The 20,741-nt window shown below is 42.6% G+C and overlaps 1 protein-coding gene across 2 annotated transcripts in view; it reads right to left on the bottom strand.

Annotated features, from left to right (window-relative positions):
- The window catches only part of Myo1d (myosin ID), a 301,477-nt gene that overhangs the window by 111,058 nt on the left and 169,678 nt on the right, over positions 1 to 20,741 (bottom strand). For both annotated transcript variants that reach the window (XM_060387163.1, XM_060387162.1), the window contains exons 17-19: positions 12,735 to 12,958; positions 5,503 to 5,647; positions 4,712 to 4,816 (exon numbers count right to left, since the gene is read on the bottom strand). In XM_060387163.1, the coding sequence (XP_060243146.1) occupies positions 4,712 to 4,816; positions 5,503 to 5,647; positions 12,735 to 12,958 (474 nt within the window). The remainder of the gene's footprint in view (positions 1 to 4,711; positions 4,817 to 5,502; positions 5,648 to 12,734; positions 12,959 to 20,741) is intronic.

The raw sequence follows: 20,741 nt of genomic DNA, 5'->3' as shown, positions 1-20,741 counted from the left end.
CTCCCTAGGCAGTAGGGTCAGGTACATTCTTGGGTTGCAGGCACACACAGGAAGTATGACTGAAACTTTTGTGTGTGGTTGTATACATCTGGATAATAAAGCCTTCTTTTGACCGTGTGATCATCTATCCCCAGGAATATTCAATAAACAGAGTTCCTGGAGTACAGAGTTCAGAACTAGAATCTAGAGTGGAGACCAGCTGATTATACTGCGAACTTTGCTCAATGACATATATTTCAGCCTCAGTCTGCTGTCCTGTTGTTCATATCACTTGGACTTGAACTCCTCTATACAATGTTCAAACTGATCATGACACACTGCATATATAAAATCTGAAACATTCTGAATGTCATGCCAGCACTCAAGATGTTCATATTTCACCACATTTCAGATTCTGAATATTCAACCTGTACTATTGTCCCTGGCTCCCAATACCGAGTTCACAAAACCCTTGCAATAGGAGTCATGGAGGCTGGTTGCCAAGACCAAGGCATGATTAGAAGGCTGAACTTTCATTCAGCAGCTGTACCCCCAGCCCCCTGCTGAAGGTTTGGAGAGCTCCCCAGATGGCAAAAGTTTCCACAGGGCCAGGAGGGCACAACATTTCCTTTTAACTGTCGTGGCTAGACCACTGACATTTAATATGATGGTCAGTAAGGCTTGTTTTAAATCTATCTTCTTTCAATTTATTTATTTGTCCAATTTATTCATTTCTGCATTTGTATGCACTGAGGCTTGTTTGTTTGTATTTCTATTTGACAGGTTCTAGGGAATGGAATTCCGGTCCTTACGTGCATTAGGCAAACACACTATCTGCTGCTGAGCCCTGCACTTGCACTCTCAGCTTCTCCCCCCTTCCTTTCTGTTCTAAGATTTATTTCATGTGAACATGTGTTTTGCCTACATGTAGGTGTGTGCATTAAGTGTATGTCTGCCTACAGAAGACAGAAAAGGGCACTTGTTCTCCTGGAACTGGGGTTACAGAAGTTGTGGATGCTGGGAATGAACCCTGGTCCCCTAAAAGTATAGCAAGTACTGTTTAACCACTGAGCCAGCTCTCCAGACCTCTGTATCCTCTGTTTTGGTAACAACTTGTTTTGTTATTTTTGTGGTTTTGCCAGGTTTTATACAATACAGTCATAATGCTTGCTTTTCTGCTGATGCTACTCTGTGTACAGCATAAAAACTTACACAGTTCCTTTTCTCCTTTCTGCTTGAATGATGTCTTCTAATTCTTTCTACAGTATTCAACTTCACACATGCCTGGAAGTTTTTGTCACTGTAATTCTTGAAAGATACACTTGTTGGGCATTAAGTTTTAGATTAACTGCTCTTTCTTCAGTATTCAAGATTCCCCCTCTCTGCTCTTCTCAGTAAAGCCCCCACTCCCTCCCTCCAGCATCTAGGGTCTTCAAGCCTACTTACATGGATGCTACATGAAGTCAGATAGCTATCTTTTCTTTTTTTTTTTTTAAGACAGGGTTTTTCTGTGTAGTCTTGGCTGTCCTGGTACGCGCTGTATAGACCAGGCTGGCCTTGAACTCAGAGATCCACCTGCTTCTGCCTTCTGAGTATTCTGGAGGTTTGTTTGTTTTTGTTTTAATGCTTTATTCGGAGTCTATTTTGTTGTTGTTTTTCTGTGTCTTTAGTTTTATTGCTGTATTTTCAAATTCACTATTTTTTCTTTTAAAGAATTTGTCAATTTATGTTTATTGTGTATACGTGTGCCAAAGGTGCACGCGTTGCGGTTGGAGGACAACTTTGTGGAGTCCTGTATCTCCTTTCATCTTTGCTTGGATTTCAGGGATTGAACTCACAAGGCACCAGGACTGGGCAGCAAACACCTTTCCCATGTGAGCCGTTTCAGTCCAAATCCACTAATATTTCTTCTACAAGGTCTAATCTACTGTTAATATTATTGACTGCATTTTCTCTCATATTTCTTCATGTTTATAAGTTCAACTATAAGTCATTTAAAAGTCTTCTAGGCATTTATTAAACATGTCCAATCTTTCTTCAAGTCCTTTGAATATGTAAAATAGAATGTTAATAATTGCCTCCATGAACTTGTCTGTGTCTTCTTGGATGACTGAGTTTTCATTTCTTTACGAATTCAATGTCTTGTTTGTAAGGTTGTTGACTGGATGACCTGCATTCTGAATTTTATATCTGGGTGCTGGATATTTCTGTACTTCTAGAAACTTTGAGATTTCTTGTGTGTGCTGTTTGACCACTTAGAGACCTTTGACCCCTTCAGGAAGTGCTCTTAAGGCTCATTCTGGAGGACAGGAAGGAACGATTACTCCCCACACTGCTGCAGATCCTTCAGTGCTCTATCTAGTGCTCCTGAGGTCTCCAGTATGGCTGGAGGGTTCAGGCACAGGGCGACCTCATGGAGCACTAACGTGACTTCCGCTCCTTTAGGGATGGTGGTCCTTGCCCAGCCTAGAGTGGTTTCCCTCCGTACATGTCTGAGCAGTATGTACTTGGTGTCTAAACCAGACCCTCTACAGAATTGTTTCCATGCGGCATTCTCTTCTCTTCTCTTCTCTTCTCTTCTCTTCTCTTCTCTTCTCTTCTCTTCTCTTCTCTTCTCTTCTCTTCTCTTCTCTTCTCTTCTCTTCTCTTCTCTTCTCTTCTCTTCTCTTTTCTCTTCTCTTCTCTTCTCTTTCTCTTCTCCCTCTCCCCTCTCCTCTTTGTCCCTCTCTTTTGGAGGGCTGTCTCAGACCTTCCGACCTCTTCAATGAGGAACCCCACTGGGCTCTGTCATGGCTCCTCTGCTCACTCAGGAAAGCCCTGAGACACTGGTTGTCTAGTGGTGTTATGCTCTTCACTTTCCCCATTTCTTCTGTGGTCTGAGGGGCGGAATACAGCCGTGCAGCGCGTGGATAGTCCTCTGCTACTGCTGCAGCCCAGCTCACCTCACGTTTTCTTGCATTTCAGGGATCTTTGTCTTTTCCTTGCTGATACTCTCTGTCTTAAAAACCATCATTTGATTTTTCTTGCCCCTTCTCTTCCCACTTGTATTCTTTCTCCTTTCACTTAAAACAGCTCTACTATAGTATTATTGTGTGCACTCACAATTTACTGAACCAACTTTTATTAGCTACCACTACAAGTTCATATGTACATCTATACAAACGTATCTGTAGGGTAAATCTGAGTTGTGGAAGTTTGGAGTAAGCAAGTACGGACATTTACGATTTTGACAGAACTATCTTATACTCCGGGTAGCGGTGTTCTGTCAGGGGGTTGGTCTGGTGCTATACATTCAAGTGTTGATTTTAGTGCCTTGAGATCTGGTTACTGCCCTGTCAGGGGCATTGTTATTAATGTTGTACCCTGTGATGAGAAGGAACGTTCCCCAATTATCCATGACTGGTTGATTAAAAGGCCTAAACCTGGGCAGGGCAGAATGGGGTGGGTGTAGGGTAGGTATGGCCAATGTTGAGTGGGCTTTGAGGACAGGAGGATCTTGGGAAGGAGACAAGTACAGGAGGAAGAAGGAAGAGGCATGCCGCCATGGTGGAAAAGAAACACATAGCTGGATCTGGCATGGATGGAGGAAGCAGCCCAGATGAAGAATAAGCAGGTACTTATGGAATTATAGATGGAAGGAAGCCTGGGATGGAGCTGGAAGGTAAAGGTAGTTTGGAGGGTTATTATATACTTTACAGCAGGTAAGATAAGGCTATTCTAAAATCTATCAGGTATCTGTGTCTTTTATTGATAGTGATAGCAGGCTGGATATGTTGCCACAATAATTATGGGGCTACTATTAAATTAACAACAACAGTGTTCTCCTAAATCACTGTAAATGTTCCTTATTATCAACTTTTAGAATCTGGCAAACTTACAGCTGGAAAACTACATTTCTTTGTGTGTGTATGTTTTTGACATCATTAATATATGGAATTGCATTGGGATTACTTTATAAGCTTCTTTTATAATTACTCTATTTTTTCTCTGTATTTTTAAAATATTTTAAAATTATGTGTATGCATGCATGCCTGTGTATGCTATATGTCTGGGAGTATAGGTGTCCATGGAAACCAGAGGCATCAGATGCCCCTGGGGCAGGAATTACAGATGGCGGTGAGCTGCCTGACACAGGTACTGAAAACCAACTCAGGTTCTCTGGAAGAACAGCAAGTTCTTGAATTGCTAAGCCATCTCTCCAGCTCCTGTAAATCTATTTTTTATTTTTATTTTTTTCAAATTTAGTTTTTAAAGCAGCAGAGACACCTGTGTAGAAGGCAGTAAATGACCACTCGATAAAGAACAGACCTGTAGTTGCTGTGAAGGACATACATGTAGTAAAATACAAACCCCTGACCCGAAGGAAGCACCAAGCTGTTTAACCCAGAAATGCTGAAAACAGCCCTGGGGAGGCAAAGGCAGGGGGAGTAGGAAAGACTTCAAGCCTACCCTTGGCTACATAGTGATTTGGAGGCCAGCCTTGGCTATATAAGACCCTGTCTCAAAAAATAAATGAAAGGAAAAAAAAAGTTATCCAAGACTACCCTTTCTCCTTTGTAAGGCTTTACTAGCTCAACTCTGGAGTCGTCATGTCGGGCTTTTGAAATTTATCCTTAGCACTTTGGGCAGTGCTCACTTGTGTTGCCTAGCTGCACGCTTTTTCACTGAGGCCCACGCATCATTGTTTCCTCTCGGTCTCCTTCTGGGATAGTCTGTTTCAAGAGCTACTTACCTTTCGGACATGGCAAGAAAAGAGAATGTTCATATATTTGTCCTTGCGTTTTAGTTCATTAGCAACCGGGACAAAAGTGCCTGAGGTCTGGGGTGTATCTGGCTTCTGAAAGAACAAGGAAACAGCAGAAGAGTTCTTAGACTGCAGGTCTAAAGCAACTGGGTGTATTGGTTACAACTATACCTATCGAGTGTCACATGCATACTTTTATCTCCTCATCCCGATGTTAGACTAGTAAAGGGTGGTAACTTATCAAAGGTCCTGTAAAAACTTTAAGTTGGGCATCAAGAGAGAAGACGAAATGGAGCTTTGAGAATAATAAAAAATTTGTAATTAAAAATGGCTGCTGAACCTGGTGTTGTAGTACACATTTTTAATCCCAGCACTCAGGAGGCATAGGCAGGTGGATCTCTGAGTCAGAAGCCAGTCCGGTCTACATAGTGAGTTCCAGGATAGTCAGAGTTATGTAGACAGACCCTATCAAGGCTGCTGAAGTGGTTAAAGTAGTCAAGGGCCACATTATAGAGTATGCTAATATATGTGGATACAATCCTTTTCAAAGTAGATGCTGCATCAAGTATTGTACATTTAAAAGCAACAAAATCTTTTAATTTAGCACCTCTCAGAGAAATTACCTAGTTTCTCTGAAAGGTATTGATTTTGTTTTACAGTGCTAGGGCTGGAACCCAGGCCTCAAACATCTACTCTGTTTCTGTAAAATTTTAGGGAAACATTCTTTCTTTGCAGAGCTGCATAAATTCACACTGGAGTGTAAGTTCTTCTGGACTTACCGAAGCAAGATAGTTGCCTTCCCAGGCCCTCTGGAGCCCAAGATCTGCCCTTTGACCTTTCAACATCTCCATGGCTGCAACCTTTGCCCTGACCTGGGGAAGGTCTGATGCTGGTATGGTCTTGATGAGTTGAGATGCTCTCCATCTACAAGCAAATAAGCAAGATGTATAGCTCTTAGATACTCATTCAGTCCCCGAAGTATTTCAAGTTGTCACAAGTAGCATGAGGTAATTGTATCTTATACTAAGAAAGGTAAAATGTTTACAAAATATATACAGAAGTTGCTAAAATATAGTTTCCTGTAGACAAAAATTTTGTAACAACTTCCTTGTTTTCTGTGAACTCTGAAGTGACTAGAACTACATGGCTTCCCCTTTTACAACACTAATTGAGTACAAAACAACCAGACATCCTAAAAGCCCTGAAGTCCAAACCTTCCTGAGTACGGCTCAACCAACGGGACCTTTGTAACTAATCCAAGGTCTGGACAGTCTGAAATCACACTTCTAGTCCCAAGTATCTTCAATATGGGACACTCAACCTGTGTTTACTATTAGGTCACAGAAACACGCACAGATTCATCATTCGTCCAACTATGGTCCTAGGCACCATGCAAGTCCAGGTCCTGTTTTATGTAGGGGAAGCACTGCTTTGAGCAAAACAGTCCAAGGAACTTTTTTCCAGGTGCTTTTAGAAATAACAGACAATAGAAAATATATGTAGATTTGTGGTGGAGATGAATACCTGCTATGGAGGGAAACAGAGAGGGCCTTGAAAGGAAGACATGGGTATGACAGTGTTTACACGGTGGTTAGGGAGGGTCATCTGGTAAGGATGGATGAACAGAGGCATGCGGGAGGAAGATAGATATAGAAAGCTGAGCAGAAGCACACCTAGAAGGGACCACACTAGTGCAAAGGTTCTTGCACTATGGAGACTGCTCAGTGAGTTATGGGGGAAACCTGGAGTCCTGAGAAGCTGAAGCAGCATAGGATAAGAAAAGGAAAAGAAGAGGTCAGAGGGAGAGACAGGGCCAAATAATCCAGAGAGTCATGAAGGCATTATCAGGACTCTGGTCTCTGCTCTGCATGAGGGAGACACCCCTGGAGGGTTCTGCACAGAGACTAGATGAGCTGACTCTTGCTTTAATAGGACCGTTGTCATTGCTGTAGGCTAGGGTCAGGAAGACCTGTTCAGAGGCTACTTCTTTAAAACACACACCAGAGGGATGTGACTCAAGCCAGGGAGATTGTGATGGAGGCAAAGATAAATGCCATTCTAGATGCATTCTGGCCGAATAGCTAATGGTATTTATGGATGGATTAGACTGTTGGGAAAGAGGAGGTTTAAGGATGACTCCAAGTGGTTTCTATTTGTTTTTGGCATCTGCAAATATAAAGAATATTTCTGCTTGAGAATTATGTTCCCAGTAGCAACTTTGCCTCACATGGTACTTTTGTTCTCTTGTTCTGCCATGGTAGTACCAATCAAAGAGGCTAAAAGAACATGACCTGTCTTTAATTGGATGAATAGTCAAGGCCAATGATTCCTAAAATATGTTCTCATGGAACACTAGAATAAATTTCAACTAAAATATAAATTTTCCACTGAACCAATGAAAAATAAGAGAAACCCTATACACTATGGTACAGGGGATGCCAATACACTGGCTGTGAAGACTTTCTGGCAAACGTGAGCAGGTGCTGAGGAAAGGCAGTCCAGTGTGGACCAGGGTGCCCGATGCAAGGAGATGAGTTCTCAGGAATAGGTTTGAAGGCAAGACCCAGAGGACCTGGAGACCTGTGTGGCAAGGGCTGAGAGCAAGGGCAGGAGGTGACGGCTGTAGTGAGGTCATGGCTGGTGGGGTCAGCCATGGTAGATCAGAAAACACTAAGAAAACACAAATGCTCAGGACTACAGTCTAAGACCCCTTTTAAACTTCTATGGCCTACCAGCACCCATATGAGACAGAAAAGTCTTTGCGAAGAGGTTAGAAGAGTGACAGTGGTGACAGGCAGGCCCTACACAATTAAGTGTTTTGCTGAACAACTGCCCCAATGTGTTCTGGAGCTCCAGATAACACTGGTGGTGGGAAAAATTTGATCTGATTGCTGCTCTCTTTACTACCCATGTGCTGGGCCAGCCTCTCTCTGCCTTACTTCCAACAGCGGTCCAAGACTGAAGAGAGACACCCTCAGCACAGGAGCACACTTGGCTTTCAGGCATCTGACCTGTTCAGCCATGGTGAGAGCCACATGGCTCCTTATTCTGGTCATATAAGCCATAATCTGTAACTTCCGGTTGGCAACAACAGCTGCAGCCATAATGACCAGCTACCCCATTAACAGGAAAAGAACAAAACTGGGCACAAAAAAACTCTCACCCACAAAAAATTACTGTGAAGGAAGGAATGATTTTAACACAATTAGTAAGAGCCAGGCATGACGGCACATACCCACAGTTCAGTGCTCAGGAGGTAAAGGCAGGAGGATCAGATGGTCAAGGTCATCTTTGCTTATGTAATGGAATTTGAGACCAGCTTGGGTTATGTGAGACCCTGTCTCAAAATAAACAAACAAACAAACAACCATAAAAAGCAGAGAAAACAAAATAATGCAATTAACACATGGAGATTCCAGAAAGACAAAAATAAACCCCATAGTAACACTGGAATCCTTTAACACACACATCATAGAACAGCCATACCACAGAACAAAACATTCAAGACCAGAGGTTCATAAACTACAGCTTGTTTCAAATCTGGCTCAAGGTCTGTTTTTATACTGTTTGTGAGCTAGAAAGAGTTTTTACATTTTCACATGTTAACCAAACAAAGAATATGTGAGAGACCATATGTAGCCTGCATAGCCTAAAATACCACAGACCCTTTATGTAAAAAGTTTGCCTGACTAGATGAATATAAATGGCAAGATTCATTCAGAGAGAGGGAGAGAGAGAGAGAGAGAGAGAGAGAGAGAGAGAGAGGTGAGAACATATTTTCATGTATCCATCAACTATGACCCTAGTGAAGAGGCTGGGACTGTTATTCCCATTCTACCCAATTGTCTCTGTATCCCTGGAAGCCTGGTTAGTGCCTGAAAAATACCAGGTGTTCAGTAAATATTTGCTGGATGAGTAAATCTAATTTTATACAAATTAATAAGTTCTACTTCTAGACATCAAAATATAAAAAAGAAGACTGCTCAGGCCAGAGCAGTCACTTGTGGTCATCACAAATATTAAACATGGGGTGTGCATTGATGCAGCCACTGTGGAAATCAGAACAGAAGTTTTCCAAAATAGAACTACACATGAACTAGCCGCATCACTTCTGGGTATATACCCAAAGGACCCACTTCTGTCTACAGAGATCCTTGCATGTCCATGTTCACTGGTGCTCTGTTAGCAACAGCTAGGAAGTGGCCTCCACCTACATTACCAACAATTCATGGATAAAGAAGATGTGGTATACACATGCACACACACGATTTTATTCAAGTATAAAGAAAATTGAAATTATGAAATCTGTAGGAAAGTGGATGGAACTGGAAAATATTACACCGAGAGAGCCCAGACTCAGAAAGTCAAATGTCCATGTTCTTTTTTCATATCTGGATCCTAGCTTCAAATTCTTAGATTTATACATTTAACATACATACCTATAGAGGTTAGGATGCCAGAAAAGACTGTGGTGGGGGGAGGATTTACTGGGGAGAGGGGGTACGAGAATATATGGGACATGAAGAAAAAAAAAAGGCCACACGGGAAGCTAAGGGTTTACGTGGGGGATGGGAGAGTGAACTGGACTAAGCAAATCGAAGGATGTATAAAAAGAGTTTTGAAATGCACTACTTTGCAAGATAATTCAAGAATTACAGTAGAAAGGGAGTGTGAATAATGTCCCCTGTGAGTGTAGAAATGCTACTCACAGAAGACACACATTCTTAAGTCAACATTCCAGTGCCAGGTATAGGATGCCTCCCTGTGAGTTATCAGTCAGGGAGGTTCCAGCCAGGCCCCCACAGTAACACAGGCTACCGCTGTTTCTCAGGGTTGGCGACCCTACTGCTTAAAGCACCACATACATTGGCGGTAGAACATGGAGACATGAACTTGGGCCTGACTGGGAAACATCCTCCCCGACGGCCAGTTTTTATAGTGCTAGAAGGTGCTTTGTAGGCCACTGGTAGAGAAAAGACAGCAATGGTCTCACCCAGTGGAAGACCCTGCATATTACAGTATTAACCTGCCAGGCAACATGTGCCCACTAATCCAAAATGATGAGACTATGATGGAGGCAAGCAACCACTTCTGGATTAAATCTGAGGCATTCTCCCCAGGAGGATTAATGCCTGCCATTGTAACCTTGGTGAAAAGCCTGTGACTGAGGAAGCAACAGGCCCTAGAGGGGACCTACTATTGTTGTTTTTCTAAATGGTCATGCTGTCAAACTGCTTCCTAAATTATTCATGTTTGCACCCACAGATTAGTGTTGCTTTCAACTTCAGTATGAGAGGTTTCTTTTTGCAGTGGGCAGTGGCTAATACAGATATTTATAACTGGTCAATGGATGAAAATAAGTGACTCTGGATGCTCAGCCCTAAATGGGACATCTCGATCACTGCCTCCCTACAAGGCTCAGGGAGCACTGTGGAAGAAGGTGGAAAGCAGGCAGGAGCAGAAGGATGAAGAGGATGTACTGAAATGCTGCCTTCTGGACAGGACAGGGCCATTGCACTTACTAACTCAGACCAGACAAGATCAAGGATGAGGGAGGGGCTCACGAGCTCCTACTTCTAGTTAAAGTGCTATTGGCAGTTGGTGGCTTCAACACATAAACCATAATAGAGATCTGTAATATCAGCACTTGGGAATGGGAGGCAGAAAGATCAGGAGTTAAAGGTCAGCCTTGCTATATAGCAAGTTAAAGCCTAGCCTGAGATATGTGAGGTGTTATCACACACACACACACACACACACACACACACACACACACAAAGAATTAACTAATTTATTTCAAGTTAAATGGCCAGTCCAAGGGATTCTTTATCCTTCTATGGTGTTGCCTTTTTGCAATGCGTGTGTGTGTGTGTGTGTGTGCGCTCATGTATGTGTGCTTGCACTCAAAAAAGCACTTGCACTCAAAAAAGCATAGGGAGAAGTTTAGAAGGGTATTAACAATATTGCTAGAGTGGTTACCTCAGAAGAAAGAAGGAGAATAGGGGTGACTCATATGATAGATCTCAGCTTTACATATAAGCATACTTCTTAGAAACAATGAGCATAAATTTAAAAACAGTGTAAGTACTTCTAAATTGTACAAAATACACAGGCAGTAGATAGTGTTAATAAAATTTTATCTGCACATGGAAAAGCTTGCCCCCCACTTTGTGGCAGTGGGGATTAAATTATTGAATCTAGGCCGTGTGCTGGCAAGTACTCTACCACTGAGCTGTGCACTTTTTTTTTATAATTTATTTATCAATTATATATATATATAGTGCTCTACACACATATACCCTGCACGCCAGAAGAGGCACCAGATCTTACTATAGATGGTTGTGAGCTACTATGTGGTTGCTGGGAATTGAACTCAGGATCTCTGGAAGAGCAGCCAGTGCTCTTAACTTCTGAACCATCTCTCCAGCCCTCTTTTTTTTTTTTTTTTTTAAATCTTTTGAGGCAGGGTGTAGGTTACCCAAGTTAGTCTTGAACTTGTGATCCTCCAACTCCAGCCTCCTAAGTAGCTAGGGCTGTGGGCCTGCACCATTAGGTCTGCATCTTATAGCTTTTGTAAAGTGCAGATGATATATATATATATATATATATATATATATATATATATATATATATTCATGAGTTTCCTGTCATGAAATTTATCTTTGTATACAGTCTACCAATATAGAGTCAGTTCTAAAGAAGACAAAAGTCCAATTCAGCATACAATTAAGAGTAGCTTTTCTACATTCAGAATTATCAAATAGTGCTTTTCAAAGAAATTATGTCAGATGACTACATTTGGGGCTGTTGTTTCCTTAGTGCCACTAGATGACTATAGCTAAGACAGCACTAGATTACATCAGTGCTTCCTAACTATGGGATCTGCATCCTTGGGTTCAACTGGCCTCAGATGGCTAGCATAACTGTGCTGACATTGGTTGTAACTAGTGAAGACATGTAGAGATTTTCCTTCTGACGAGTTCCTAAGCAATACAGCAACAATAACAGCCACATATAGAATATCTGTGTTGTATTCTGTATTAGAAGTAATCCAGAGATAGCTCAAAGAATACAGGTTCTACTAAAGTACTACAACATGGCTGGGCATGGTGCTACATGGCCTTTAATCCCAGCACCTGGGGAGGCACAAGCAGGTGGATCTCTGTGAGTTCAAGGCCAGCCTGCTCTACAGAGTGAGTCCAGGACAGCCAGACTTAAAAAAAAAAGAAAAAGAAAGAAGTGTAGCATTCTACATTCGGGGCTTGAGAATCTGTGGAGTCTAGTGTCTACAGAGGGTATGGAACCACCTGAAGACAGTGCAGGGACCACTGTCACTGCTGCATTCATGCTGTCAACAAATAAGCTAGAAAGTGAGAAGGAAGAATGTAGGCAAAGACAACCTCAGATTCAGGGCAGGCCATAAAAAAAAGAAAAAATAAATCAGTTGGGAAAATCCAAATTTTTCTATGGGTATTTAAAAAAAATTGTGGCCTAAAATAGTTGCTTTCTCCCTTGGCTGTATTTTAAAGCCACCTGGGAACTGTTAGAGGCCTGGACCTCATGCTTGACTCCATCAGACAGATTCTTGGGTGGGTCTAGGGTACAGGGCTGCAGGAACTCCTCCAGAGTCTAAGGCACAGCTGGACTGGGAGCTGATGCTCTGACAGGATCAATGCGACTTGCTAGCTTGAAGTGTGTGTGTTTATTGTAAGGAAGCTATTTATGCTTTTTGCTAATGACAGGACGTGGGGACAGCATGCTGGTAGCCTATCTTAAATGTGGCGTAGGTCCAGGAGTTGTGGCATGCTGCTGTCAAGTGCTACAGGAGAAAAACGCTGACGGTTCCATTACTTTCAGAGGTTAGCAGATGCTCTTTGAAAACAAAATGATCAAACACACGCCACAAGGAGAGGTAAATGTCACAATAGCGAAGAGCTGGGCCAAGACCACGGCCTAGGATTTGGGAGTGTGCCACTGTATAGGAAAATGGCACTTGCCAACAAGTTCTTACCTATTAAAAATCGACTGCAGGGCCTCCTCAAAACGCCGCAGGACTTTTGGTGGGGTTGGCCACTTCACGTGTTTCCCGTAGTCGCTCATGTTTTTGACACCGTGGAAGCGTCTAGCTACCTCGTGGATGTAGGACTTCACTTTATAGCGCCGGTAGTACCTGATTATTGTCAGAGCCGCCTTGGTCCTCTTGTACCGCATTCGGGCCAGCGTGCCGCGCCACACCTTGGTGACAGAGAAAGAAAACTGACAGTGTTGCTGGCTGACTGAGTGGTAGGTGACTTTGGCATTACAGATAATTCCCCTGCTTAACCAGAGCAGCTGGCAAGGTGGTGGCGTATGCCAGAGGCAGATAGATATCTGAATTTGAGGCCAGCTTGGTCTACAGAGTAAGTTCCAGGATGGCCAGGGCTACACAGAGAAACCCTGTCTTCAAAATACCAACTATAAAAACAAAACAAAACAAAATCAGAGACAAAGCCTGTCAATACACCTGCTGCCAGTAGATGGCGCTGTGAATCGTGGCATGTTCCCCCGCCCCCCAGCCACTGTGGTATTTAAAGGAGTTTTGTTTTAACTTTATTATCACGAAATGAAGAAAACCAAAATGCAAGTAACTGTAGATAGATAAATATTTTAGGAAAGCTGAAGTCAAGTAGGATGAGTCAGAGCCAAATGCCATAAGCAACTACGGTGCTTCAGGAAATGCAGCTTCACACAGATCACACACGGAATGCCACTTTGGGTTTGCAACAGGATTTACACAAAGCCTACGCTCCAGCTCTTCTTAGGCACAAGATACAGTCCCGAGAATTTAGTATATTCCGGGGGGAAAGGGACAAAGAGATTATCAATACCGTACTGAGTTTTCCTGCCCATTTCAGCAGTCAGAAATTAATCAGACAAATTTGCCAAGCATCAAATAAGAGATGTTTACATTATTTTCAAGATCCTGTGTCCAGGTAATCCTATTTTGCAATCTCTTGAGCAAAGCTGAATTTAATGTAATCTTTGACTGATCAAGGGCCCTTCCCCTACTCATTCTCTCAATCACCAAATTTGCTTTCTTCCCTACTGTTTCCTTATACGCCCCTTTCTGTTCTTTTCTGCTGTAGAGTCTTTGTGACCTCAAATGACTAACCGCTCTCTTTGCTAAAAGCTACCCCCAGGTCCCTTGTTATCCACTGCGGTGCCTTATTCACCCAGCCCAGTCCCTAGGTTGCTTGTATTATTTCTCTCCTTGTCCCTGACGTGAAGAGGACAATGGTTTCAGCCCTGAATTCAAAGCCCACATTGTGGGTTCTCTGGCCTCCCTCAGGTTTCCTGTGATCCCTCTGGACTCCCCCACCTGTTCTTCCCAAGTGTCTTGAGACACTTCTGCTCTGGCTCCTTTATTTAGCTGTTCTGAGGCTGTCCTCCTGCAGGCTCTGAGCGCTCACTGTGTGCTGGCTGGGAACGTTCTCCCTTTGCATCCCTCGCTCTGCGCGTGCGCAGAGCTTTGTTTGCGTGCCACGTAGGAGGAGGTTATCAAGGGAGCCCAGTGGGTCAAGAAAAACCGCAGTACATAAGAGAAACCTGTCGTGTGAGCAGCGTGTGTGCTAGGAATCTAGAGTTCACGTATCAACAGTCCTAGAAGACAGTGAGGCAATGAAAACCACCTCGCTCTCTCACGTGGCACCGGCACAGCAAGCCTTTTTAGTCTCAGCAGCTCCTTCCTGTAGCCGAATGTGCTGTACAGATGGCCGTGCTACGCCCCCACCCGAGTGCTAAAATAAAGGCCCCTTCTTTGGTATCTCGAGAAGCCAAAGGAACACAATTAGAGGGTGGAAGTGTGTGATTCAATTCCTTAGACAAAACACACTTTTAAAGTTTCGTACTGTTTGTGGCTTTGCTTTTCAGAGGGGAGGAAATTAAGATTCTCTGGTGCCCGCTGCTCATTCATTATACAAAATCAATCTTTTAATTTCCAAGAAGCATTTTATAAAGCTTTTCATTAAAACAGTTTAGGTGATTCTTTAAAAAACATTCCAGAAGTGCTTTTTAAGGATAGTTTTCATTTGTTCATTTGTGTAGTTGGTTTATCTAGGTTTTGGATGGTTGAAAAAAAAAAAAAAAAAAAAAAACGGAACAAAAAATGCTGAGAATAAAAGATAGTAACTCCTTCCCTGGCACCGACCCGAGTTCCCCATCCAGCATGCTCATTCTTTACAAACTATGTTAGCTGCTTGTCTGGGACCTATCGTCTTATCTGTGGTTAATATACACATACTGTTCTGTTTAAATTGCAAACATTGGGCATTTACCTGTCTCACTCACACGTCTCTCATTTCAATAGCTGTCATAACATTTTCAGTGTTTACTACATGTAACGTACATTGAGTAATCCACACACATGATTGCATTATATTACGTATGACACGAAATGGGCTTATCATTGTACAAGGGAGTATGGCTAGTCTCCCATTACATTATAAATTTGCTTTTCCTCGTAGTTTAGAACTACAGTAACATTTCTAGAACTGTTTTAACTTTTTTGTATACACACTAAATGTCTCATAGGCCCATCAAGTGGCTATTGACACTTTTCAGATTGGCAGGCTCATCCACCGAATCTTGCTTCCCTCTCCCAAGTGAACCAGTTAAAAGCATTTTAATAATCTGAGATCTAGAGCAGGATCTGGAGTTCAAGGCCAGGCTAGGTTACATAGTGAGGCCTTATCTAAAAATCAAGAAACATATTACTATTTTAAGAATGAGATTCTGTTTCAAGAAAAAAAAAACAAACAACAAAACAAAACAGAAAAATGTTAGGAAGGAAGTGTTAATCCCACCAAAAGAGAGTAAAGGCCACCATCCAAATTAGCCAAATTTATAATAAGCTTTATTATATGCGTACAATATAGCTTGTCAGAAACCTGCCTCTACCAAAAATATGAGATTTGAGAGGTCAGGCCTGAACATAGGAGAAGCAGGGTTTTTACAGCCCCCAACTGCAAGGCTAGGGGATTTCAAAGGGAATTTTGGCTATGTAGGAACTTGACAGAACATCTTATCTTATGGGGGTGGGGGTCAGGGTATATAGGGTGAGGAACATGTAAAATTCTAGGAAATGGGTCAAGGCACAGTTAAACTCAAGTTTTACAGTAGACATAAATGAACTTATTTTGACCGTGTAACAAAATAGCTACTGATCTTAAGATGGAGTCATTCTGGCTCGCCAGAAGAGGTCCCCAGTGGGACCAGCTGGATACTAGAGAACATGTCCAGGTTAACTAGGAGAACATGGAGAGGAGAGCCACAGGACAGGGCCAGCAGCCTTTAGGACAGAGGATAGCAGGAGTCTCCCACAGGAGCAGGGCACCAGGGCAGTAATGAGCTCACCCTGCTTATTTAGGTGCCGAATCTCCACACAGCAGCCAGTGATCCTTTAAAATTTGCCAGATCATGTCCCATCTCTGCTCCTAAATCCACGCTACCCAATAAAAGCCACAGTCCTCAAATGGCCTACCTGGTGCCTCCTTCCTTGCTTGTCCTCATCTTCTACTGTCCTTCTCCCTGGCTTGTCCCTGCCATAGTAGCTCCCCTGCTGCACCCTGAACTAGCCAGGGACCTTCACTTCAGGCCCTTCATGCTGGCTATACGCACATGAATGATCTTCCTCCAGGTGCCACATGGGTGATGTTCTTATCCTGTGTATTTGTTCAGCCATCACCATCCTGTTGAAGAGTTCAGCTTGTCCCTTCTTTCCTCTCCTGGTACTTGACTCCCCTCTACCCACGCTCAGCTTCTTCTCCCCCAGCTCTCAGTACTTTCCAATACACTGTGCCAATGACTTGCTGACTTCTCAGTTGCCCTGCTAGAAGCCAGGCTCCACTAGACCAGAGATTTCTGTCAGTTCACTGCCGTGTCTTACTGCTATGACAATGCCAAGGGTGCTGTAGTCACCAAGGAAGGAGCTCATCCTTGCTTGTAGAAGATTCCATTAAAAGTACATTGTTCCTGTTTCACAACATTTTACTTTTCCTCATGTCTGGCTTTCTGTACTGCACCTGTTACTTACAAACCCTTTCTTCCATTTGCTTGGGACTCAGTGTTTTGTGCCAGCAGCATTCCTTGGGTATTTGGGATCTTGGCTATTCATACTAAAGATAGTCCATTTACAAGCTTTGTTCATGAGCTTTATGGATGGTGGACTTCCCTGAAGTGGCTGCAGACTAGCCATTTGTGAGGGACTCTGGACTATAAATATGGCAAAATGCACTCTCTTTGCTACTAGGTTTCTGAGTAAGGGAAAGATAGGGAAGGTTTGTGTCTTACTCTCCAGTATCTATCATTTACTATCCTTGGATTCAGTATTGTGTCTGACCTTCTCCTGAGGCTGGTGTCCCCAAGCCTGGGACTTGTCTGAGTCAGTATCTTCAGATAGTAAACTTGCTGCCATCTATGGAAATGGGAATGAGGGAGTCACCAGCTTTTTGGTGACAGAGAGGAGCCCTGGCAGTCCTCTCCTTTTTTTTTTTTTTTTTTTTTTTTTTCTACTGGTCTCTTCTTGGTCCCTCTTACCCCTATATAGAGAAGGCCCCTGCTTCCTCCCACAGCTCTGGGAGATGAACTGGTGGCCTTTGCTGCTTGCATATTGCTCCACTTGCTTGGGGGAATTACCTCTTGCTCGCTTCCAAAGGTTGTTTCTGTCTCTTGTCTGCTGTCTTGTGCACCATGGCTCTGCTTGTCCTTGTGGCTTTATCTAAGCTTTAGAACTGCTTTGCTGTTTGGGGGCTAGGGGCAGGGAGAGAGAGGGATAGAAGCACAATTTCTACCCACAGCCATGGGGTTCCCAGGACCATCTGCATGCTACGTTTTCCTTTGGTTCACACTTCCTCAATGCTCAGGCATTTCCCAGCACTGTCTGCATGCTACATTTTTCCTTTGGTTCTCGCTTTCTCACCGGTCAGGCGTTTCACAGCAACATCCAACACCCATTACAGGTCAGCCCTGAACCTTTGCTTTAGTTCAGAAGAGGCCAGCTTTCCTCTCTCCATCCATTCTAGTTGTCATGGGCACTGGGCTTTTCTGTCTTATGGTTAGTACAAATCACTACCTTATACCTTTCTAGTACTCTCTGGCGTGGGTATTCTCTTGGTTCCCACAAATGGAATTCTTCAAAATATTCCGGGACAGGTTTTTGTTTTGTTTGTTTGAGACAGGGTTTCTCTGTGTAGCCCTGGCTGTCCTGTAGACCTGGCTGTCCTTGAACTCAGAGATCCACTTGCCTTTGTCTCCCCAAGTGTGTGTCACCACTGTCCAGCCTAGGGACGGTTTTCAGAAGACCTCTCTCCATCTAGGTATTGTGACAGGTCATATCTGTTAAAGACTGGCAGTGGGGGTGGATAAGAGAGCACATCCAGTACCAGACTGAACTTTGAGCAAACCGTAAACACACATAATTTACCACTGCTACTCACATGCTCAACCCAATTTGGAATGTGACAGTTGTATCTAATTTGGCCCCTTCTAAGAGCTGTTTTGAAGGGATTTTAAAAATTAATTTCTTGGTTAGCACACCAGAAAGTGGGTTTCACAGTAGTACTTTTTTATAGTAGTATTTTTGTGCACACACCGCATTATACTTTGCTCCTGCCCTCCCCTACTCCCTTCACTGATCCCTTCCTCCCCCATGTAGTCTCTTCTGCTTTCATGTCACATATATCCTATTGTTCTCCTGGGAGTTATTTTAAAGCAAAGCTCAAAGACAGAAAAATATTCCTCTTCCCTTAAAATATCTCTTTAAGGAACAAAATTAATAAAAAAAATCCGCTAAAATATCTCTTTGAGGAACAAAATTAATAAAAAGTTAAAACTATTTTATCAGAATGGTTAGTATGTATCAAGAAGACAAAATCTAGTGGATATAATTCAGGTTTTTAGTGTAATTTCTGCAACAAAGTCCCTCGGTATTATATTCAAACTATCAATATTTCAAGATGACCTATGGGAAATCTAAGAAGCAATGAGGTAACTAAATCTTCCAATAAACAAATGTAAAACAATTAAAAAAAAAAGGAGACAGAAAAGTGCATGTGAATGGTGATCATTCTAAGCTCTCCTTGTCACCAGGTGAGGTGAAGGGTCTGCCTGGTAGAACATAATTTAGAAATGATCATCCTGGGCTGGAGAGACGGCTCTACCTCCTACCTTTCTAGTACTCTCTGAAGTGCATATTCTCTTGGTTCCCACAACTGGAATTCTTCAAAATACTCAGGGACAGATTTTGTGGGGTTTGTTTGTTTGTTTTTTGAGACAGGGTTTCTCTGTGTAGCCCTGACTGTACTGAAACTCACTCTGTAGACCAGGTTGGCCTCAAACTCCCTCCCAAGTGCTGGGATCAAAGGTGTGTGCTTTAAAGGGATTAAAGGGCAAAGTGCTTGACACTCAAGTATGAGGCCCAAGTTTGCATGGCCATAGTCCACGTAGAGCCAGATGCAGAAGCACAGACATCTGTAGCCCCAGCATGCCTACAGCGAGAAGGAGGGCAGGTCCAGGAAAATCCTCGGCAGACCCTCTTTCAAACAAGGCAAAGATGGATAGTGAAGATTGGCACCTGAACTTATTCCACACTACCACACATGTGGTAGCATGTGTGCACCAGCATACGCACACACACACACACACACACACACACACACACACACACACACACGGGCACACAGAGTGAAAAAAAAAAAAAGAACTTGTTCTTGAGTTGTGGTAACTGTCTGGACCACTAGGTAGTCCAAGTACCCGAGGCAGGAAGCTTTGTTTTGTAGTTGTAGTATGTTTCATGTACCGTCTTGCCCAGATCTTTTATCTGACACTTGTGTGCAGACCACTACTGCTCATCATGACTCCAGCATGGCAACGACAGGATCTGACAATTTCCTTGCAACTCTAACTTCAGGAAGGAACCGTTCTTTTGGTCAATTACTGCTAAGGGAACATTTCAACATTAACCCCACCAAAACCTAAGTTACAGTTATTTTGCAGACAAAAGAAAACAAAATTGCTTCAGTTAATAGGCTTAGAAATTCTGCAGGATTGTTATCAGGACTCTATCTGGTTCAAAAGTAAACACTCTGTGGCGCTGTACTGACATGACCACTTGCTTCTGTTGGGTTTTAGTTTCCTGAAAGCAAAGGTACAAAACTGATAATTCACCTTTACAATCTCTCAGGTCAAAGGTACCTCTAAACTGCTTTCTGATAGAGAATTATAGTGTTTTGGTCAAGTCTTATGTGTTTGAAATGATCTAAAGTGGTGTCTTGGGATGTTTCAACTTTGTCTCCTTAAAGAAAAAAAAATTACCTCCTACATCTTTGTGTCAGTTGCTTACAAAAGACCTCAGTTTTGAATGGTTCCCTAGACAGCCAAAAACTCAGAACCAGCCAAAGGTACATCTTTCTTTTGCAGAGGTCACACAGTGAATTCTGAAACAGGCTTTTTGCAATGTTCCTTTTAAAAGAGGTTAAATAGGCATTAAGTTTGGAAAAGCTGTTCACTGAAACTCCTATTTTGGAATTTGCAACTCACATTAGCATATTAGATGCCCTGAGACATTCTAGAAACATAAGCCTATCACATACATTATATAATGTTTATGTTTTTAAACATATTTGACTACAGACACTCCTGTATCTAGACACCTCACTTGGAACACAATCAGGATGCACCACTCTAAAACATGGTAGTTTGGCACAGCGAAAGAAACCAAGACAAACAAATGCAAGAAAGCTTTCTGCTCGCCACCATCAAAGCTTACTATAAGCTTATAAAAAAGGACACTTTTTTAATTGAGTAAATGCTTAGAAAGCTGCACCAACATTTTCTAATTTTTATAGCTGTATTATAGCTGTGGAAGAGAATGCCCTCACTTTTAGGAAATACACAATGAAGTATTATTATTATTATCATTATTGTTTTTCAAGATAGGGATTCTCTGTGTAGTCTTGGCTGTCCTAGAACTCATTCTATGGAG

Source organism: Meriones unguiculatus, chromosome 7 (assembly GCF_030254825.1).
Source record: "Meriones unguiculatus strain TT.TT164.6M chromosome 7, Bangor_MerUng_6.1, whole genome shotgun sequence".
Lineage (NCBI taxonomy): Eukaryota > Metazoa > Chordata > Mammalia > Rodentia > Muridae > Meriones > Meriones unguiculatus.
Note: the sequence above shows the minus strand (reverse complement) of the source record. Positions and strands in the feature narration are given on the sequence as shown.